General features: G+C 39.6%; 1 protein-coding gene across 1 annotated transcript; it reads right to left on the bottom strand.

Moving 5' to 3' along the window:
* Positions 1 to 1,445: 1,445 nt before the first annotated feature.
* Positions 1,446 to 20,996, bottom strand: LOC131686213 (segmentation polarity homeobox protein engrailed). Its single transcript, XM_058970455.1, has 3 exons — positions 19,394 to 20,996; positions 3,536 to 3,636; positions 1,446 to 3,426 (listed from the first exon to the last, which is right to left on the bottom strand). Exons 1-3 carry the CDS (start codon positions 20,541 to 20,543, stop codon positions 3,178 to 3,180), a joined length of 1,500 nt encoding a protein of 499 aa, XP_058826438.1. The 5' UTR covers positions 20,544 to 20,996; the 3' UTR covers positions 1,446 to 3,177.
* Between the last annotated feature and the right edge of the window lie 3,393 nt (positions 20,997 to 24,389).

The raw sequence follows: 24,389 nt of genomic DNA, 5'->3' as shown, positions 1-24,389 counted from the left end.
ATTATATTCGTTACGGTAAAATTGCGTTGCATTGTTGTGTATTTCTACAGCACAGTGAATATGTACTCAAGTTTTACTTTTGTGAGCTTCTCGTGATCGTTGTCATCGCTTGATAGAAGTAAACTGGTTGAGCTATATTTTCAACCGAAGTTTTCGCTTTTAACCGGTTTTTATACTGGAGATTCATTCGTACCAACTTTTTCGGGAGAGAACGATTTAGGCGATTATTAGACTGGAGGATTTCAGTTTGATATATACACTTCGCGTTCATATACGAAATTTTGCATGCTACTATATTTGAAGTGGATTTTACGAAACATGTTCTGCCCTTGCGACTTTTGTTTTCGATCGCTTATTTACCAAACAGATTTGGCAATACTGAATCGCATTAATGTAGGGTCCGACCAATGTTAGCAGAAGAAATCACAGATCCCAAGTAAAAGTAAACAGCAGACGGGTGCGTAAGCTATTTATCGTGGTTCTATATTTGAAAGCTCTTCAATTATGCTCTTAGAAGTTTTATGCGACATCACCCAAGTAACCAATAAGCAACAAGCCGGATATCTGCCATATATCTGTATATAGGGCAGTCTTAAAGAGCCGTTAAGCCCTATATCCTGACGTAATGCTAATACCAGACAAGGTAAAATAATGTGCTACTATTGGGCAGAGATTGCCCGCCGGAAATATTAAAATACTGTTTATAACTGAAATTGACTCCCTCCTAATGTAATAAATCTGAAAATTTCCATCAAAAAGTCTCGAACAGCGCTACCTTGCCTCGTCTGTCACGGCATTGAAATATGCGGAATATAATTTTCAAAACGAGTTGCACTATAATAGCATTGGCTTTGTAGTTGCTCTATAATAGTACTCGATGAATATGAAAAGCAAACAATCTTCAAAACTCCCGAAGCATGTATGGGTTATATTAGCTTTATATACGTATATTCAGCTAGTGAAAATGCTATATTTTGGCTGTGCCTGTATGCATTTATGGTGCTAATATAGAGCTCGATTGCATTGTAACTGCTACAATGGAGTTCCAATGCAATATTAGTGTAAATGTATAGACAATATTGTGCAATGACTTAATGCTTATGGTTACTTGGACAATGATGTAATAAAGTTTATTGAACGTAGGACTTTTCTGGATTTGGATCAAACTTGTACCCCGATCGAGCTAAAGAAAATCGACGCTGGTTTTTACGTCACTTTGATTGCACCCCTGATATTGGCATCCCAATTTTTTCTGTTATTTTTTGCCTTCATCTCAGAAATTGGTAGTTAGTGAATTCAGGAAGCAACGACAAAGTAACAGCGAATAAATTCGGTTATTGCTAAGAATATGTGATATCTTTTGATAGCAGGAGAAAAAGTCGGTTATTTTAATTTTTCTCATTTAAATATCACATGAGTGTAGTTTATTACTCTCTTTCTCTCTCTTTAATAATTTTTGCATTATTCTTGTTATAATATAATAGGTTCTGTACTCTGTCTATGGTTAATCAGCTAATTCTCTACAATCTTAATTAGTATAGGAATAATAACCTTAAACGCTAGTTGAATAAAAATACCGTCCGCCCAGGGTTTACTAAACAGATTGAACGTACGCTCTAGGTTAGTTTTACATTTTGATCTCTTATCCAATTCCAGTGCGGGCATAAATTCACAGGTTGAAGAGATACACAAAGGGACCCCAATCAACAGATTTCTATCTTTGCCAAGCCTCTAGAAGCGCAGTAGAGCAGTTGGAAACGGTCCAAAAAGAAAATGGACGGTCTGTCCGTCGGTAGCATAATTAAGCATAATTTAGATTAGATAGTTGCGTACTGAATAGATGCACTGGTGGTTGAGTTAAACACACCTACGTTTAGTTTGCCAATGGATCTTCCTACTTATGCTTCTCGAAACAGGTTCCAAATGCTCGCGGACGCATGTTGCGTTTGAAGACTAATTATCTACATCTACATGTACTCGACATTGGCCGGACCTTTCCGTGTGGGAACACCGCCGTCCAGTCCGCTTTGCGCGTTAATCTATTTTGTTTGTGGGTTTTTTGCTCGCTCTCGGTCCTAATCCAATGTTGTTAATCTCAATTAATTTTTAGTAGCTAATTTTTTACACTCAATCTTACTTCGCTAGCGTATTTACATCCGCTGGGTTTCGCTATAGCCTTTATGCTTGAACAGTGCTCTGCTTTCTAGGATTCTAAGATACTGGAAGAAAATAATTTATATGCTTTTTGCAAGCCTGAGAAACATCGAAACGTGTAACCTAACCTCACACAATTTCGAGTGGGTGCGACTTAATAATTTGCCTGCTGTTTATTGCTATTCGTTTTCAGTTAATTACAATCACGCTTTTTTTGGATTCTGGGATAAGCTGACTGTATGGGGAAATGGGTATTTCTTTTTATTGCACCACCCTTGTCAGCTGACCCCATTCCTCTCCTGTACAAATATACACAATTTGCTCTACTTGCGACTCCCTCTATCTCGCCAAGGTTCTCAGAAGCACAGGACGCGCGTGAGAAAGTTGTTCTCGTTCACTAACTGTCAGTGCCAGAGAGGCTTTTAAAATTCAATATTTACATTTACAGTTTCTCATACGACCTCGTTTCAGCATACGTTTGGATTTGTTTGTTTTACTGCGCAGCTTTCTTCTGCCCTGATCCCGCACACCGGGCGGGACGCGGACGAAAGAGCATTAATTCAATTATTTAAATGTAATTGTACTGGGAGGCTTGTTGTTGTTCCATTGTCCTACCCCTGATGCCACACGTGTAGTCCCGGTAAGCCTCGCCTGCTTTTTTTCTACTCTCTCTGTCCGGTTGACTGACAGCTTCGATCCGTGGTGGTAGCAGTGAGGTTATGTTGAACGTCAGTCGAGAGTGATGCAGCAACAAAATGGTACACGCCGTCCGTCTGGAGATCAATAATTCAAAAGCTCTTGCAAAAATGCAACTGACAGCTTCAGATTCTGTGGTGCCCCCTTGCGCGAGTGAAGTCGAGTGCTGCATGGTGCTGCTGGCTGGAAGGCCTCATTATGAATTCTTTTGTTTACATCAGCTAGGGACAAGTTTGCCTAATGAATGGCGGTCAGTCCCGAGCGTCGATTGGTTCGAAAGTCTCACGGATCCAATTTACATGTTGACATAACCTCGTCGTGTTGCGTTTATGGGATTTGACCGTTCATACGCATCTCCAGCTCTTCCTCTTCCTTGGTCAGCGGTACGGTGGAATGGTTGTACAGACCCTGGGCCATCAGCTGCAGTGCGAGGGGATTCTTTTCCGACGAAGTTTTCTTGATTTTGGCTCGTTTGTTTTGGAACCAAATTTTGATCTGTGATTCGTTCAGGTTCAATTCGGCGCTCAGTGCCTGGCGACGTTTCTCCGTGAGGTACCGGTTCTCGTTGAATTCATTCTGAAAATTGAAGATAACAGCAAAAAAACGAAATTAGTTCACTGTCAAATCATGTGCGGTGATGTAAGCAAACAGCTGTCAGTTAAAGGACTAGAATCGGTCGGCTTACCTTCAGTCTTTGCAGCTGGGCAGTGGTGAATGCGGTCCGGGGACGTTTTTCTTCGCTTTCGCCTTTCTCCTTCGGTGGTTTCGTTCGACGGTAGCGGGGACCTGAGTGTGGGGAGGGAGAGAGAGAATGAAAAAGGGAATTAATAAAAATGTCACCGATGGAATTGCAACGCGCATTAACTGCACCGCCAGATAGCTAGCTGAATGAGTGAGGAACAACGGTTTCGAAAAAAAACTGGTTGCCAACGCATGATTGTGTAAGTGTATAATTGATAATTAATGCTGGTTATCTAATTTAATTAAGGCACATTTGAGATAGGACGTGGTTTTTATTTATTTGGTTTTTCGGGTCGTTAATTTATGGTCCACGCACTGGCAACCCGCACAAATCAGTGCCTACTGCGTGGGGGATGCGATCGTAAAGGTTGTGATGTGAAAACAAATGGGAGCCAACTCATTGAAAGAGAAGAATGGAGACTCCATTTTAGATCGTCAAAATTCGTTTTCTAACTGACACAATCATCCCAATGGAACAACTACCTATACGGAACGTATTGTCCAGGTTCTCATGCAACATCGTTCTCAAAAATGGAATTTTTTCTTTGCTGTTCTGGTATCTCTAGAATAAAAACTAAACCACAGACAACAGACGTTATGGTTTGTATTCTAAATGTCTGTAAACACCTGCAACTGCTATTTTAGAAGTAGCGAGCGAATAAAACTCATTAAGCACATGCTGCAAGATGGCGCAGTTATCAATGTTACGCAGCTTGAGCACTACTGTCAAACTTTTCAAATGCCACAGTATATCTAAATACTGGTCGTATAAACTCGCCTGCAACACAATAAAAACATATTCCACAGCTTACTCAAGTTTTCAAATCTATTGCGTTCTTTCCCAAACGTCTGTTATCTGTGACTGCGTTCAAAGCTTCTCACCTGTCAGATCGGTTAGAGCGGCCGCCATATTTCATCAAGTGTCACGCAGCGTTCATTTCCGTCTTTATCGTCATCGTCGTCGGGGAAAATTAACTCCAGCCTGGCAGCGCAGTAGTTTAATTACCGCTTTCGCTTATAGCAAGAACGTGATTTTCGCACATTCCTGCTACTTCCATTTTGACAGTTATCGCTCGCACACTGCTCCCCGAAGAAGAAGAAAAACTCCACGGGTGGGGATTCCACCTATTCGCTTCCTTCGTGGGTAATTAGTTGTAGGAAAATATGCTCGTTTCAGTTTTAGTGCTTTCTAGCTAGATTAGAAAGCAGCCATAATCTTAATCGCTTCTGTATGATAATTTTTGGAAGAATTTTGAAGCTCTCTTGGCAAGTCACGTCAAGGGGCTGCCTTCAGCTAATTTAAATTAATAAAAATAAATAATCACTCTCATTAATAGAGAAGGAAATATTTTTACCTCGGGCGACGACGGCAAGAGCTCAGCCCATGGTCAAATGTTTATTACTATATATTTTAATTAAAATATTAGTTCGATAATTAATACGCCCCTCGGTTCATAGCTTGCTTTGATAAGGCAAAACTTTTTATTTTATTGGCTTCTGTTGCTGCTGCTACTATTTACGCGCACAACCCGTCTACTGCGATATGAATATTTATTAGAGTTGCGCGTCAACTCACAATGAACAGCGCGATAATTTGACATTTTAATAGAGTTAAGCGAAGCAGGCTGTGCGAATCGCGGAAAAGGTGCACAGAGCTGTCAAAAGTTTGCAATTTTTATGATAATCACATCAATGGCATTTGTTCGGACAGCCGGGTGTCCTCGGCGATGTCAACAGTTACAAATGTATGCCTTTGGGCTGCTTACAATAAGGAATTGTCACTAACAAGCGAGGTAAGCAAACAATAGACAGTGACCGCTTATAGATGGCGTGATTGATAATTGCCTTGCAGCGAATATGAGCCGAGCACGCCTCTTTACCGAGACCTGTCAAAATAATCAAACTTATCAACCGTACCAGCACAAAGTGGGGAAATTGAGCCTGAAGCTATGTGGCATGTTGTGTTCGACTCGAGAACAAGTAATTCATGCAGTGGAATTACCGTAATGACAGTGTTGCCTGTCTCGTGCGAACATATTGATAAGAGGTAGTTTGGACGATTAATCATCCTGCTGCAGATGCCGGAAAGGGGTGGGGCATGCATGAAAATCTAATGAAGTCATAAGCGAAGCAGCTGCCATCTTGTACGGGCGGAAGACAATTATGTCATTTCGCGAAGGGCTAGCAATTAAGTAGGAGCGTTTGTTTATCACTGGGAATCTGGACAGCTGCTCGGCACAGATCATCTTCGATCTGGGTGGTTCTCGTCAAACAAATCCGCTAACAACTCAATCAACACGGGTTTGGATTATCACCAGGCGATCGGCCCCTGCAAGTGACTCATCTAACATCAGACAGGGAGCATAAACGGGCGATCGAAGATAGCCATGTCCATCGACATCGATGGCCGCCATATTTGTCAGAGAAGATAACCTCAATCTGCTGTAGCGCGCTCGTATTCTCGATTTGGAACTGATTTGCCACACATAATTGTTGTTCGATCTTTATGGCACACATGCGGGGCCCCCGTAGGTAGGACGTGCCGGTATGTTCCGTACAATTTGAAGCTCACCGAGCGTTGGTTTTGTACTACATATCGGGTTCCGTCGCGGCGGTTTGCTGTCAAAGGGTGGAATGTACTAGCCAAGTTGGCGTCGTTACTCGTATGGGCACCAAAACTGGACTTTTCTAATTTGTTGTCTTTTGATTGGTCCTAAATATGGACGTTGGAAAAGGGCTGCATTTGATTGCGGTGTGCATCGAGCCGATTTCGACTTAGTATCTCTCATTTGATGGTAATTTATTCATATGCCCTCATCATGTTTCTAATTTGGGCACACGTGCAGCCAATTGGAAAAAAATATGGCACGGGATAAATACCCCTAGATGTAGTGCAACATGATTGAACAGTTCGCAAGCGCCGGGAATACTGTACACAAAAGTAGGCCTAGAAACAAAAAATTAACAACCAACGTTTCGGCACGAATCGCAGCACTTTCCGACAGTGCTAATGAGACCTGTTTACACCCAAAATATTTTGCCAAACAACACACAGATCATCTTCCAATTAACACTCCGTCCTTGGTTTGTTTATTTATTTTTCTTTCCGTCCACTTTGAACCCTAACCTCAAAAGAAGTTCTAGGCTTTCAACGCCGCTGATCAAAGACGCTGTATTTTTCCGATCTCTCTCTCTCTCTCTCTTCCCCCGTCGTGCACCGATCTGGAGCTGGAACTCGACGAACAGAAGCGACAGAGCGAGTGACACTGTAGGAGAGGACCATAAAAAGCACTCGGCCCGCGATGTCAGAACAGATGTCAGCTAGAGGCTGGAGTCCCCTTCTGAAATTAATATGTTCGATGATATGTTGCTTTAGTTGTTGTTGTTGTTGTTTGAAATTGGGAAACTGAGATCGTTTCGAACTCTAATTGGTAGTGTATGGTAGCAGTAGATGGGATTTTATGGCCAGTGATGATCGATTTATGCCGTCTTGTCGCCTGCCCGGGAAGATCTCACCAATTAACGCGTCCCAAAAGTGGGTCTTGTTATTGTATCGTTACAGACTGCGTCCGTACATCGAAGTGAATCAGGGAAGCGTGTCGGACAAATTTATTTCCAGCTACAGTAGTTTTTTGTGTCTTACAAATAGTCTCCTTTCAACAGCAAAAAAAAAAAGATTTGAAATTGATATCAGATAGATGGGGGATCGTAAAACTGCCCGCTCTAGTCCGATGACCATTTGCTGGGCGAGTTAATGTGCCGGAACGATGCGTTCGTGGTTAATAAATTTTAATTATTCGGTAATAAAAGTACATTTGGAGAAAATAACGCGCCGTTAACGACAGCGATTGAAATATCAGCCGGCTTAATGGCAACCGAATGGGAGTAGGCTCTGGCGCGGGGTTTTAACCCTTTCCCAAAGAATCCGATCGAACTGAACGAACTCCGGCTCAGAAACGCCGCGCAAAAGTAGTGGGTTCTCTTATCTAGATCTCGAACGGCACAGGAAAGCCTGGCCCATACAATTTATGTTCGACTAAATTATCGATACTATATTAATTAACTTTAGCTCGCCAATGGGTGTCGGTTTGCGGGAGTGTTCCGGAGGTGGGGAATGTCGCTGGAAAAGTAAACTCAAAGCGCACAAACTGAAATAGAGCAATTTCGCACGGACTTTGTATGGGGACGGAAAGCTCAGGCGGAATGGTTTCAAATGTACCTCTGCTTGGGTGAAAAGGAGTGACGTTTAGTCGATCAATTATGACAAGTCGATCAACCGAATCCGATTTAATGTAAAATATTAATCTCCTGATAAGCAAAAAAAAAATCATTTTCACATAGCATAATTCAAATTCTACTTATTTCGTCAAGATTTACGATTATTGTGTACTCTTTATACAATTTCAACTAAATGCTAATGCGAGTCGAGAATACTCAGCAAATTCAGAATTTGCGAACCATTCGTACTGCAGGGTAAATTTGCTGCAGTGAAATATTTCACGCGTTCGATGCTTTCGAGAACCATAAACGTTTCAGCCACTGAAAATTACACTGTTTTGTTTGTGAGAGAAACGTCAAATGGTCGCTTGCTCAAATGTTTTGATTTTACATTAGGCTCTTAGAAAGCTAGGTGTTTCAAGTTTTTTCTAGTATTTTCGAAACGAATCTTCAAGAATAAAGTTTACTGGTTTGAGGTGTATCATGTGTATTCTATTAAAGTGGCGTCGACCGTGCTTCGTAGCAAAACACTATCGAAAAAGTAAGTAATTTTATATTCGGATATAGGAGTGATTCGTGTAGTGTTTGATCCCGAGATTTAGTCAAGTTCTAACAGCTCATACATTTTGACACCAGTTGGAGTTAGGAACTGATTCCGTTGAAGAGTTGTTTACCAGCCCAGTTAAGCTCGTGATACGAGAAATCTGTATTTATGAAACAGTTACTATTCCATGAATCCGAATAAAATACCATACATTTTCCACTTATATGAAATGTAAAATTTTACTCCAACCTCCCCCGAAGGCGCTTATCTGCCGACTGGCAGTCAATTTAGCAGACTGCAACTATACACATACAATCTAGCCTCGGTCGCTGTTGCTATCTCTCCTTTCGGGTTGATTGGTTGGTTGGTTGCGGTGCCGGGTGAAAAGGGGGTACGACTGTTAAATAAATTTATTTATTCCTTCAATTAATCGGCTATTTATTTCTCCCGATCTGATGCTGGATGGACGGTGGTTTTTTTCACTGCCGAAAGGGGTGGAAAATTCATTCCACCTATAGTCAGAAATTGGTCGAGGGGATTCTCTGTCTCCGGAGGTGACTATTTCAGTTGCTGTTTGAATGGTGGTGCCTAGCTAGGGGGAGGCGCTCATATAGAAAAGATTACGATCGTTACACTATCCTGTTTCGATTACGTGCGTGGTTTGGGGTCATTTGACGTGTTGCTGAGGGTAGGTTGGTGATGGGGGAAATTTGAGATCGAAAAAAATACTGGAGCTCAAATTGACTGTAATTCGTAAACGATTGGATTAATTAAATTAATTTAATCAAAGTCAGTTTTAGGATATCTTCAATCAGGCATTCAGTTCAGTTATTCAATTCCAAGTGATTGTTAAAGAAATAGTAAATGTGACTATCGAAATATTGACTAATCAGGTCCCGTTTTTGTATAGGGCGTGAGTTCGATACGTGGCGCTTTGCGTCGAGACGTGGATGAAAGAATCTAGATATTATCTGCCTGATGATCAAACTATACTCAGCCGAAAATGATGGCGCTGATATATTCCCTCACCAAGACCACTCACCATCATCTAGCCAATATTGCCAGTAGGTGACTTACTGAAGCTAAAAAGCTCTATAACCCTTATTGATACTGTTATTTTTCCGACACATTCAAAACTAATCTCATCGGAAAGGTTCTTTTCAATGAAAGAAGCCGATATTTTTGGCAGTGTTTCTCTTCAGTGTAGTGTAGATTTGTTTACAGTTTCAATTAAAACGGGCCATTTCCTTGTAGAAAAGTGAGCAGACCAAAACAACTTATTGGTGGATAACGCTGATATACTCGCTAAGAGCCAGTCAGTGGGTCACAGTGACAACAGGTTCTGTGCACAGTGTTTACTGGGAACAAAAGCCAAAGCAATAGATAGATAGTTTTATTTGTAGGATTGTCATTTATTCCTGAACCGTAACCTTAATCTGAAAATCAACGAAATCGAACACTGGGTATATTTAAAATGTACAAATCAAGTTTTGCGTTTGCTTCGCCAATCACCAGCAACCTCAGTTTCTTGTTATCATTCCAGATCGCAACACCCGGCCTGTTTCAAAATGTTCACCAACAAGCACTGCTCAATTTGAAAACCAAGTTGGCCGTGGAACATTTCGATTGTAACTGTGTGACTAAGCGTGAGTCAGTCGATGGCGATAAATGCCGAGAACCTATCGATTCGATGAACTGGAACTTGTTAACGCAGTATTCATGTTAGTAATAATATCACAAAAGTAACTAACGTTTACGAAACTGGCAGAGTTTCGTTGATATAACAGGTGATTTGGGTAATAATATATATCTTAATTATACAAGTTGCGTGACGAACTTTTGCAGTAAGTTTCAAATAGTAATTTTTCTTGCTTGAAGAACCTGATTCAGATAGATTTGGCAGCAATCGGTAAGCCATTTGCCGTGTTATGACACACCGATGCAAGCATAAAATAGATAGTTCGGTCGGTAAATGGGTCGGAAAGAACAGTGTTTTATATAAGAAAAGTCTTGCGAAAATGGTAAGCAGCTGTGCACACTTACCTACCCGGAAAAAAAATACAAGAGCCGTTCCAATAATGATGCATGGAGCCGGGCCAAAACAGTTGAAATAACTAAAAAGAATCTAATAAGGCCAATGGCACAAGAGATGTTGGTGATCTATGCATCGATGAATGCTGATCAGCAAATCACGATGATTGGAGAATCTACTTCATAAGAATCCATTAAATAATCTTATTCTCTGATGAAAAAAACTTTAACCAGGATCAAAATATGAATAGAAGGCGTGACAGATGGCTTGCATCAGACCTATTGACCAAATTTCATGTGAGATTTTTTGGGCTTAGTATTCAACGAGAGGATAATCTTTGCTCAAGGACTAAAACTAACAGCCGCCGTATACCTCAAAGTTTAGTAGGATGTTGTAGCATCGTGGCTGAAAAAGGTTACTACTGGGCATCATTCCATCTTCCAACAAGACTAATGCTAAAAAAAGCAGAGTTGGCTTGCGAAAAATGTTTCGGAATTTTGGCAGTAGGAAAGTGGGTCTTCTAGCAGTCCTTTCGATTATTTTGTGTCGTCGAACGGGATACCAATTGAACCCTCTGACGCCACAAATAGGTCGCTCAAAAATTAAACTAAGGCGGTGATGGCATCTTTGGATCAAAACATGGTAAAACGTATAAACGGCAGCATCCGAAAGCGTTTCAATGCAACAGATTGTTCCAATCGGAAAAGTCTGAAATAGTATTATGGGACAGTACACTGACGAAGAAGGTGAAACACATATTGGCATATTTTTGGAAACCAGAATGTTTTCTTCAAATTTGTGCGAAATAACAGTTTCGCTCGCGATTTGAAAAATCTCAATGAAGTATATTTTGTAGTGAGCTACTGAATTCGACTACGTAAGGATATTCGAAGAAGCTGTTAGTATTTCTATATTCAGTTATCCATTTAGATTTGAATAAGATTTTCGTTCCGGTATCAGTTCCTCAACATTATGGAACGTTTAGTGCTAATGAACGTAAACAACTGAAAATTCAACTGTGTTGGGTTTTTAATATCACACTTTTTATACGGATACGATGGATTCAATCCAACGAAGTATTGGCTTCAACAGCTGTTCCGTGAAAGACATACCCTAGATTTCGAGAATACAACTTGAAAACTCATCATCTGTTTGTGGATTTCAAGGCAGTGCGTGATTCAGTGCAACGCAGCGAACTGTGGTGTCAGATAATGCTTGAACATGGCTTCCCAACAAACTGAATAGGTTGGGTCAAAACAAGCTTTTGAAACATGTCGGATGTGACGTTAGATGTTTTGATGTTGAACGATGCATTTCCTATTGTGTTGTCCTGAAATGTTTGAAAGTGCTATGCCAAGATCTGGTGTGTGAAGGAACGACACTATCATTACGAGATCTCACATATATTTTGGCTTCCGCTAGGATACTTAGACACCATTGGAGTCGATCGTAGAGCAGTTGAAGGAGCTTTTGTACCTTTTAAAAAAATCGAACTGACTATGAATTCTGACATGTAAAGTAAATAGTGGTTGATAGAGAACCACGTTTCCCGCACGATGTTGGTTCCGAGGTAGAAATGGACGCGGTACGAGGTTGTCAGTGAGTTCCTATAACTTGGAAGACTAGTGACATTACTGACATGTGATAAATAAGATAGTCGTTGGATAAAATTCGGTTTGCGATTGTAAATAGGATCTTCTATGATTTACGGATCAGCTGAAGTCCCGTAGCCTGAACGGATGTGGTTGTTCATGTTGGTGCAGAACTCGCACTCAAAGAATAGTAACGGGCTAAAAGTTTTCGTTCAAAATTTGGAACAAAACCTTAGGAAAAAAGCGTCTTGCTAACGAAACAATGATTAGATTTTTTCGAACAAACTTGGAATAATCAACGCAATGAAATTTAGACTTTGCAAGAAAGATATGCTCGAATGCGTTCCTATGTAGAAAATCACATTTAGCGATGAGTTCCCAGGTGCACTAGTGCTATCCAGGAGTATTATTCGCCTGGGTCAAACAGAATCAAAAGCGATTTTTTATTAATCTACTTGATCCAGCGAAGAGTCGACAGTGAATTTATACATCTGGTATCTGCTGTTACGGAACTGGATACAAATAAGATTGCTTGTTATTCATAAACCGGGTTAATCACCTTTCGACCACAATTCGCATCGGTCGATTGCGATAGTATTCTACTATGCCTACACATTTTAGTTAAGGTAAACGGCTTGTTATCAAAATTCAATTTACTTTTCGCAAAGGTACGAACGATTGTCTTGCACTGAGTTCAACAAAAATTCAATTAGCATGAGCTCTAAAGAGCAAATAGTTTCTGTTTTCTTGGGCAATAGGATGATATTCGGGGGACTTCGGATCATCTACGTTTGCTGGTGATCCCAAAAATTCTGCAAAAAATGCATACACTTTAACTGTAAGAAAATGTTCACTAGCTTCAGTACCTTTATCAACAATTCCGTCAATGATCCTAGTTTCTATGTCACAGAATTAGCCGATGGGATGGTGGTTACATTTAATTATTGCTCAGGTATTATCGAAAGCATGGAGGAGTTGAAGACACATCGTAATTTAGTTCTCGCGATGCCCACGATCATGTTCAATCACTATACATACTCATGACAACTCTTTCAAATCAGGCAAACTGATGGTAAATTAGACATTTGTGGCAAGGGTAACCAAGACATCGAGCACGTTGTTTGGACGTGTTCGGAATGTGCTTGTGCCTGGTCCCTGTCGAAAGATTCCTTAAGAGTCCGAGCTAGACCACCCCATATTCGTGATATTTCGTCGTTGATCTATTATTTTTTTTATTTATTACAGTGAAGACTCGATTTTATCAGCCCCCGATTTCATCTTCCCCCTGATTTTATCAGCTTTTTGACCCGATTTTATCAGCCTCATATGAAAATTGATAGTTGGTAGTTTGATGGGCACTAGCAGATGAACCAAGTTGAATTCGAGTAAATCCTTTCTGGAGCATATTTTTCTTATCTTAGAGATCCGAAACATGCAAAAAACTTGTTGTTCTTTTAAATTTTGCACTGTCAGATTTAAGGGAAACTTAAGCTAAAGGGGGAGTAAAGAAGACTATTTTAAGAGCCTTGGTTTCTTTAAAAGAGAAAAAAAAATATACAGGGTGGTTGGTTCATGGTTAAGAACCTCTCGGAGAGTGATAGACTGTCATATTTGGAGAAAAAAATTGTTCTACACATACCATCAAATCTCAACCGTTACAGAGTTATTGAACTTTTTGTGTAAAAAAAACTTATTTGTCTTAAAATACCTCTAGCTTTAAAAGTATACTTTGTATTTTAAACCTTTTAGTTCCATTCGAAAGGTGAGAAAATTTCCTATTGAATGGTGTTCTCATATCTTTTGCTTAATTAGTTTTAGTCACCTTTTAGCTGAAAAGTAGTTAAAAGTTGTTTTTGAGGAGGTTTTTGCTAATTTTCTCGAAATAATGAAGTATGATTATAGCAATATCCATTATCCAAAAGTTGGGTTTTAGGACGATTCATAATTTGTTTTTGGACGTCATATTCCTATCTCTTCTCATTTTCTTGTAATTTCAGTACCATACTTTTCCTGTAACCGACTTACAAGTGCTTAAAAGACTCTAATCTAAAAAATCTGCTTTATATCGTTATTTATAGGATTTCATTGGAAAGCTGAGAAAATTTTCTATCGGTGTATGTACAAATATCTTTTAGTTAAGTGCACTAAATGATTTTTACTAACGAATTAACTCAAAATTTGTGTTTTTTGGAGAGTTTTTTTAATTATTCTAATTATTAATCAACAAAATTTATCGTTACTATTGTTCATTTGATGACCCTTAATGTTCTCTATAACTTTTTATTTGACACTTTGGCTATATCTCCTTTCATTTTGCTGCTATTTAATAGTTAACACAGCATGACCTCGCCACAAATGTAGTGGGTTCGAAATCGTTATTTTTGCATATGAAACGATGTAATAAAAACGATTTTGCGTCGAAACCAAAAGAGATAATTGAATGGAGTCAAAGAAAGAACTGTAGAACTTGCTGAGTCGCATTATTTCCATGATAATAATGGTGATGTTTATTATTTTCTATTTTAAGAAAATGCTAATAATAGCACTAACTTTAAACTAATTTACTTCTAAAAGAGTACTAAATTCACTTAACTGAAAGGTATTAATACATTTTTCTCTGTAAAATTTTCCTGGCTTTCGAATAAAATGAAAAAAGTACTATAAGTGCCATACTTTTTCAATTAGAGCTGATATTAGTGAAAATAAGATAAAAATATTCAAGTTGAATAACCCAAACTCATGAAAATAAGAAAAAGTAAGTGTATCATGTCAGAGAACGAATTATGCAGCTCTTCAAGACTAACAATCTGGATTTTCAAAATGATGAGGTTAACTATTAGGATTTTCAAGAAATGAACGAAAAATCGATTAAAATTGTTTAATTTTCAATAAATTACTTTGAAAAGGCTACTTAAACTCATTAGCTGAAACATGTGAGGACATCACTCAATGCGAAATTTTCTCACCTTCCCAGTGGACCTAAAATATTTGAAATACAAAGTATACTTTTTGAGTTAGAGATATTTTAAGACAAATAAGTTTTTTACACAAAAAGTTCAATGACTCTGTAACGGTTGAGATTTGATGGTATGTGTAGAACAATTTTTTCTCCAAATATGACAGTCTATCACCCTCCGAGAGGTTCTTAACCATGAACCGAACACCCTGTATGTCTCGATTTTGTCAATGTCCCCGTTTTATCAGCCTAAAATTCACGAAGTGGCTGATAAAAACAGGTATTCGCTGTATTATTTATTTGACTTTGAAGGCGATGGAGGAAACATTTGTCCAGGAGACTGTATAATAAAAAGATTAGTTTTAGGAGCAGTGATCTGGTTGGTCGGTTGTTGATTACGGTGCTTCTCGTTAGATTTGAATGTTCCAGCCATTACGCACAGACTCTGGCCCGTGTATATAGAGTGGCTTTTTAAAATGATCCCATTTGCCAAAATTCAATTGCAAACCGAATCAAAGTCATATGTATGTGAAAATATTTTCTTCTGAGATAAAATTAATTTAATAATTGTTAAATGATATTGGGAAATTTCAGAACTATGGAGTGGGAAACTAAGCGCGATTTTTGAGCTATTAAATAAAAGTCCGTTGGAGACAATACGTAGCTGTTCGGTATTAATCGAAAATTTTCTGTCGATGCAAGAAACAATTTCTTTGGTGGTATCAAACGAGGGAAAACAGATTGAAATGGTGGGTTAAGCGAAAGCAATTATGTGAAAAAATTCCCCCAGTGGCAGGATTCGAACCTGCAACCCTTGGGACTCCGGCCCATTGCACAAACCCTGGATATGCTGACATCCTAGAAAGAACGCATTGATGACAGTGATCGTACCCTGCCTCTGTAGCGATCTGATCTATTTAATTTTTCCCGCTAAAGAAACGATTGCAAGATGGAAATGAAGCATCTGGACGTCCAGAATCGAGAAGGCCTCGTTCTGTAATGACAAAGGCATGAACTAAAGCTGAGGCCAACAAAATAGGTCGCAATCCGGTCAGATCCATGAACCAAAACGGCTAAGTACTACAATGTGTCACGTAAGACGATCCAAACTGTGATGAAAAAAGACCTTGGTTTGTATCCACACAAACTCCGACAACATCAGCTTCTTTCTAAACCAACGAAAAACAAGAGACTCGAAAAAATTCAAAGTACTGAAAAGTTAGTACGCAAATCATCCTGACGTCGTCGTTATCTATTCGGATGCGAAATTATTCTGTGTAAGCCGTAAATTTAACCATCAAAATGAAAGGATACTGGGTAGAAATTTTGATTGCTTTAATCCCAGTGTGTGTATGTAGAACGCAAAAAAACCGAATTCGGTTATGGTTTGGGCTTCAAATAGTAAAAAAAATGCTGGTTTTTCGGATTCCGGATAGCGTCAATCAGTTCGTCTATCTGGAGTTTTTTTTTACTGCAGAAAGCATTGCAAAAAAGTTTTCAGACGCTGAAAGTGTCTTTACCCAAGATTAAGCACTAGCACACGGGGTAAAAAGCGTGCAAACGTCCCACAATTTTAAGCATTTTTGGATCAAAGAAATGGTGTATCCTTCATCTCCGGATATCAATCCACTCGACTTCGAAATGTTAAAAAATGTTGAAAGAGTCAACAACTCTGAATCAAAATGTAATAAAGATGAATTAATGACTGCATAGGAAAAAGTGTGGAACAATATTCCAGAAAAGAATCCGGGCGAGTCAGCTATCCCAGCATCGCACATAATCCAATTAAAAGGTTCCCATTTCGAATAAGTTTAAAGAAAATAAATCGGAACTGTGTAAGAAATATTTTGCCAGCGTTCGATTTTTATTCATGAAATAAAAAAAACATAAAAATAATCAATAGGGGACCGCTTCACGGAGCCATCCTGTAAATAAACTATCCTGAAAATATCCAGCTGTGTGTCAAGATTCGTCATCAAAGACTCCGACTTCTCGTTTAAAAACAAACACATTGAGCTTGGTCGAACCATATCTGGTCAAAATCAAAGGCAACAATCGAATTATTGTTAAGATTTCGAAAAAAAAAAATTGTCGCAGACATATTAAGCTGTGACAGATATCTTTAAAGTTCGCCCAGATCAGATTAGAAGTGTGATATTTCGTTTAAAGCAAACAAATGACGTTGCTGGCTACATGTCTTTTACAAATGACTACCACGTCTACATGCCCGCTCACACAGTTGAAATCGATGGTGTCTTCTTCGTTGGACATCGTCTATCTGTTCGGTTGTTTGTACCGTGCGTCAAACATTGCACCAAATACAAGCAAATGAGCCATTGTATCAATCAGGTACGGAGTGACAATTGCGCAGAGTTTCAGGAGGATGCCGCTTGTATTGGGAATGCTAAAAAGTATGCCTATTGTGGGAAGAGTCTACATGATCTATTGCCATATCCAGCGTGCAAACAGCAACCAAGGAATCTGAAGCGTTTCTTTCGAAGACACTCTAAATACAAATCATTGTTCTCTCTTGGTTCAGAAAGAGTATGACTCTGATGATCCTCATATAGGGGTATCTTTTCTTATTCCTATAACCTATAGGCAGATGAGATTCCATACAAAAGCTTAAATATTTGTCTTGGAGGTCACCTAAACATAACAACTCGACTAAGCTCTGATTCAAAGGCGAGAAGACTTCAAAATCCGAGTTCCATTTTCGTACTATTATTAAGGAATAAGGGAACTTCGAACACTAAAAAGCTCAGTATTTACCAGAATTTCAGCATTAAACTATTGGGAGATGCGAATTTTGAGATGATTACATCTAAATTTTTAAAATATACAAAAGAGAATTATTGAAAAAAGAAATCATTCGTTCTATAATTTTCTGTACAATCAGTAAAATCCCGGAAAAAGTGACTTAATAATTCGTTAAATTTAATTATCAAATTACTGAACAAGTCAGCATTTCTCAGCTGAAATATTCTCCAAATAATCTGAAAATGTTGCAGTTCGCACAGTATTTTTATATTGGATATAAAAGAGAAAAAATAATTATACGGTACCCACTAAGTCAAACCAAATGTGTAATGTTTTGTTACAAGACAAAGACAATAACATACTTCGACCACTTTAGATCAGATGGAGTGGAATCAATTAAATAAATATCCTACTCCATTATCTGGGGATACGCGTCATTAAAAAATTTGAAAATTCTATGTAAGGAAACTGTGAAGGATCATAACTTCGCAGTTAGTTGATGAATTTTAGTCATCGATATACCAGCCGATCTAGAAACACTTGGCTTGACAATAGGTAATATTTTACTTTTTGTATTGTAAAAGTATTTTATTTTGTGTAAAATTAAAAAATTCGTGAAAAAGGTAAAGTTTCCTAACATGAAATAACCGTCAATCTAATGAAATATTAAGAAGTCACATAAAAGGTATTACAATCAAAAATTGGCCAACTTCGATTAAAGGCATTTTTTTCATCGTGCATAAAAAACCTGCATAACTCTCATTCTAAAGATGTATAGGTGTAGCATCATGCCTACTGTTTGATTTTGTAATATGATCTTTAGTCGTGAAAATGGCATCCAAGCAACTGAGTGAAATTTTGCTCGCGGATCGCAAAAATCCACACTGGCGTGCGACCAAGTAGGCAAAATTGTTGAATGCGGCCAAATCAACTGGCACCAGCATAATAAAAGTGATCGGAAGATTGGATCGGGGAGAAATCGAAATCTGGAGGCCGCTTAAACTACAATACGAGTGGTCTGCTTATTTATGCGACTATTCTGCGCCATTATATTTATTTAAACATTGATATTTTCAATATTTATGATTCAAGGATTGAATTTATAGCAATCTTCCAAAAAAAACTTATTAGTATCAAAGAATTCAATTTGGATTTATTCAATCCCGACTGCTTCCAAAATTGTAATAAATAAAAATGAATCTATCTCGATCTTGAAAAAAATATGTTAATATTGAGCTAAAATAAAAGTATTGTAAACTTGAGTCGTCTGCAAGTTCAACTAATTTTTCTAACATTACTTAAAGTGCCACATTTAAGCAAAACCGAAAACGAATTATTTGACAAGTAACTTGACTATGCTATGTATCTCTCTAAGGAGGAAATACCTAACTTTAATAAGTCGAAGAATTTGCGTATCGACTGCGTCTCATCAGTAACATGGTAGACCAACTTGAACGCTAAATCAAGTCGATACTGCCCTGATATTGATGAAACGAACTTCAACCTTCCAAAACCAAGCTCTAAATTGCAACTTTATGTTTAAATGAACCATTTTAGACTTCTAAATTCGATTCAATCACAATATCAAATAAAAAACACAATCCAGAACGTTTCCTATTCAAGTCAACCGAAACTCTCACTCAATCGCAAGCCACCCCAAAATAAAAACAATCCCCATAAAAAAAAATCTAAAAACTCACCCGAACTCGGTCGATCACTGTACCGGGTGCAGTACACCCAAGCCGGCCACAAATTCCCATTGCCATCGCCATCCTTGCTGCTACCCGTCTCGGACCGGGCATCATCCGACGAACCCCCGTCGTTATTATGGTTACTACCATCGAGCAGATGTCCATTCGTTGAACCATCCCTTCCGCCATTTCCCGGTAAACTGGATGCCACCGTTGCCGTCGGTTTCGGAATTGGCCGCGGACTTAGCTTTGGACTGCTGCTGGCATTACTACGGCAATCCAGCCGGTCACTGCCGATCGAACCGGACGAAGTGACCTGTTGTTGGCCGATTTGCGATACGGTTTTACACAGTGAACCTAGCGGGGGCATCGAGTGCGGGTGGATGCTTACGGCTGCAGCCGCAGCCTTCGCCTGGTTCTCCAGCAGTTTGGCCTGGAACTTTCGGTGGCTGTTGATGATTTCCTCGTGCAGTTTGGGATAGCTGGTGGCGCTGAATCCATTCAGCAGCGGGGAACGAGGATCTATGCTGGGGATGGTTTTGGTGCTGAAGTCGTACAGGGTTGGAATCCGGGGGTGATAATGGTTGTTGTTGAACATTAACATACTGGCTGCGGCAGCTGCCGCAGCTTGCGGTTCATAGCAGTTCGAATCCTGTGATTCACTATCGGTGTGGTAAGGGTTGTGACTGCTGCTGCCATTGCTGGAACATAACCGGGGTGATTTACTAATATCGTAAGGGCGGAACAGACTTTCTCTTCGTTCCAAGCACCGTTGATGCTGAAGGTGTAGGGAGGGCCCATTAGGGCTGTTAGAATCCGAGCTGCAGCGGGGACTTGCCATGGGGCTGACCGTTTGATGAGCCGCGGCAGGGGCAGAGGTCGTTTTTCCAAAACTTCCACTCAAAATGTTGGAAATCGAAAACGAAATCCCCGATTGCTGAGTAGGCTGCGGAGGAATCGGATCCGTTACCTCTTGCTTGATGTGCAGAGGCGAGATCGGTACTAGTGGCGACATCTCTTCACCACTAGGCGAACAACGTGTTCCTCCGTTGGCGGTAAGCATCGTTGCGGTGGCAGAATTAACCGGACTTTGGCTGTGATGATGGTGATGTGGCGGACTGGGTGCACTCTGGGGGCTGCAGCGGTCTTCCAATGCCATGCTGGCTAATGCAGAAATTTTATCGAAAATGTTTCTCACTTCACTCCAACGTCAGCAAAACACTGCTCACTTATCGTGTTTATCACACAGAAAAAATCTTCATTCAATTATTCTTAACCAATCGTCACTTCCATAACTCACTTAACATCAACACTTGAACTGTGCACCGCCAGGAATTGCGAGACACATGTGCGTCCACGGAGAACGACTGCGACGAAGTAATGAAGGGTGCGCTGTACCCGAGCAAGAATCACTGCGATCACTGTGCGGTCAGTCAAAAACAAACACACCCGGCTGATCCCTACGGGTCTCTCGTGGGACTAAACCTCCTCACAATTAACGACGAATGAAAGCAGAATGGCAAAACCGGCCAAGTACAAACACACGAAAGATGATCCGATCGCGATCCGAGCGAGAGAGCTATCCTCTATTATAAATTGTGATGTGACATAGTCAAATGTCACCTGCGATCTGAGCCTCTGTGACTGACAGCTGAGTGAGAGCTCAAGCAAACTGACTGGTTTATTTTTTGCTTCTGCTGCTTCTCCTGGTATCTCTATTAACTTTCATCCTTTCTCGTTCGTTCTTGATCCTACCCATAGCACTGTCCCGCTCTTGCCTTCAAGCGTTAAGCGAAAGGTTCAGTTTACTCAACACACACTTGCGAATCGTCACTTCCTTCACACGCTAAAGTGAGATAGTACAATACATCTCAGTCACAATCGAGCGAGATCGAGCACAAATAAACCGATCAACACAAACATCTTCCTGCTAATTGATCTGCTCCTGTGTTAGTGCAACTACGAACGCAGTAGGCGTGGTTACGACGAAGCCGTCAAACACGCCCGCACGAACGCAATATAATGAAGCATTCGAAGAGAATTAACTTGTTTCGATAAACCAACACTAGTAGATCCGATAAAAGGTATCTTCACCCTACACGGCTATGAAGCAGTGTGCGTTTTAGTTCCCTTTTTCTTTTCGCCGTTCACTATTCAGCCAGTCGGTCAATCGGTCTGCGAGGGTACGTTGGTATTCGCTCTCGTCGCACATTCATACAACTTTATTATTCAATCGAGATTTTTGTGTGTCCCGTCGCTACATTCGCTTCGTGGGTTCGCCTGCCTGCAAAACCCCACCCCTCGAGCAGGGCATCACGGGGCCGCGAATCGACCACCCATGTTGACGTGTGCTGTGCGGACACTGCACAGCACAGCAACTAGCAGCCGCGCCTTGCCCATCGAATAAATCGAGATGTTATTTTTGTAATTGTATAATTTCAAAATTAACTACTTAATGTAAATATATGTATGTGTTGTTTCCCTCTCGTTTCCCAATTGTTCGGAGCGATCCCCCAAACGCAGTAGACATTGGAAGTTTTTAAAAAAGAAGAAAGAAAAGAAAAACAAAACCTCGCTGCGGTAGGTAAAAGCTTTTACATTCAATTAGCGTGATAGAAGAAGAATAAACTCCAATCGGCAATCGACCTGTCAAAAACTAATCATTTCCAAGCAAGCGAGCAACTAGCGGGCGCACCACAACGAATTAAGCTGTCATTTGTTAGCCACTTTCCTGTGCTGGCTGTCAGATGGATGATGATTGCGAGAGAGCCCCAACCGGTCTCTTGCGACGATTTATTAAATCATTATCTGCATATATGCTAATTATACATACTAAGTCGCGCCGTTGCAGACCAACCGAGCTGAGCCGTGGTTGGCGAAAATGCCGGCGGCTGGCCGCCGAGGGACCTTGCTATGCCTGCGCAGAAGTGTTGGGCGCCTGGCGTTGATCAAATTTTTAAACAACTCAAATTGAGGGATAGTGGATATTTTGTTGTTGCCAAGAAAGGCTTGTTTCCAATTAAATTGTCGCCGATAGACAATCTTTCGGGGAATATGATTGATTGATAGGAAGAAGTTGTCGTTAATCAATGGTGGTTAAATAGATATGCAAGATATTGTGTCGGTTGGTAGCGGGCAGTGTTTTAAAATTTCAGTTTATGCAATCGAAACACTAACGAACAACGCAAAGTTGAAGAAAGTCAGGATAGCATTGTCTGGAGAAATTTCACAGCCGATTATCTCTCCGTCGGAGTGACTGACAGCTAAATGTCTGATGAAAATTGGCATCGCTAGGAGGAGAAATACCGCCGCCGAGTAACTCTCAGCACCAGCTAGCAGACAAATAGGAACTAGTAGCGCCAAAAAGAGCAGGAAACCCAGCGAAGGTGTTTGTTAAGAGATGTAGATCATTATGGTCGGAACCTCCGGATTGGTTTATGTCGCAACAGGTGACGATATTTGCAGAAGACCTGGTCAGTCATACCGCGAAAGGGCAGGTGTCAATTTATATTGTATTAAGTTTTTCAATACACTGTAAATTTCGTTTGACCAAAATTCACATAATTGGAGTTTAAATAAAGAATCCAAAAACATTTTCAATTTCTAAATATGTTTTATGTCAGTGGTTTATCAATTAACAAAAAGTTTGATCCATTTTATCATCTTAAAGTATAAAATAATGTTACAAATTGAAGCTTGAAATAGAGTTTCCGTTTTGACAACATAGTTTTTTTACCTATAAATCTTTTGAAAATGTGCAATGCACATTTTGTTGTAATAATTGATACAACTCTATTTTCAAACTTTAATCATTCTTATAAGGAGAACCCGGGGCTATTCGGGCCTACCTAAGCGAATCGCACTTTTAGGTAGACAGATGTGAAAGAATTTATCGGTCAAAGGTCCTAATTATTAGTTTGAAACCTCAGATACATTTTGATGTCATACAAGTTCATTTGCACCACTCCATGGCAGCGCTAGGCGACGATTTGCAAAACTCTACGTTTTTCCACCCTTTTAAAATGTAGGGGCAGACATGCCAACGGGGCAATTTAAGCCGTCATTTTTTTAAATTGAATTATGTTTACTTATCCTTCCGGCAGTCGCATTGAGTGCACGTTGCTCTGAAAATCTAGCGAAATCGTCTTAGGGCACCAGCGCACAGTGGTCCAAAACGCGAAAAACGTGATCGTTTTGAATAACTTCGAAATGGTTAGTTATAGCGATATACTATCTTCGGAAGAATTTATGACAATGAGACGCCCCATCTTTATAAGTCAAAAGTTTGATGATCAATCCTCCTATAAGTGAGATTCAAAATTTATTTCTCATATAATTAAAGATAGCAAATTGGTGTATTCTGCAAAGTTGTAGTAAATTCTTCTACAAGAAACTTTACTGAAGGTGGTAATAGTCTATCTTTAATATACTTTGAGATATTGAGCATTATTAGAGGAAATACCGAAAATATCAATTTTTTTATTATAACTTCTTTCCAAGATTTTTTGGAAGTTCGAAATGTTCTACAAAACTATCACAATTGATGAAATACAAAATTTCGGTGAAGGAAGCAACTTAATATGTTGAGCAGATTCTGAGATATTCACGATTTTTAGTCGAAAAATGGCCTACTTTGCACTCAAATAATTCATGAACGGGCAAAAACGGGCAAACCACTCTATATGTATTTGAAAGTACAAGAAAGATGCTGCAAGATTCTGTATGAATCACTTGTATCCGGTTGTATCCATGGCTCTGGTAGCTGGATTTAAATAATATCATTTATTAGTCTAAAATATTGATACGAAACATATTCGGTAAAACTGTTGAGATAAAGTGGTGGTACCTTCGGCAAAGTGTCGGGGAATATTCTTCTTAAAAACATTGCCGAAGACACCAGTTTGCCACCTTTACTAGTTTCTTAGATATGGTGCAATATTTATGGAAAGCCTACTAAAAGCGATTCATTCGGTAATCGCGCATGCTTTGATTACTTGTTTAGCAT

The sequence above is a fragment of the Topomyia yanbarensis genome, chromosome 2 (assembly GCF_030247195.1).
Source record: "Topomyia yanbarensis strain Yona2022 chromosome 2, ASM3024719v1, whole genome shotgun sequence".
NCBI lineage: Eukaryota > Metazoa > Arthropoda > Insecta > Diptera > Culicidae > Topomyia > Topomyia yanbarensis.
The sequence above is the reverse complement of the archived record's forward strand: the minus strand, read 5'-3'. Positions and strand labels throughout refer to the sequence as shown.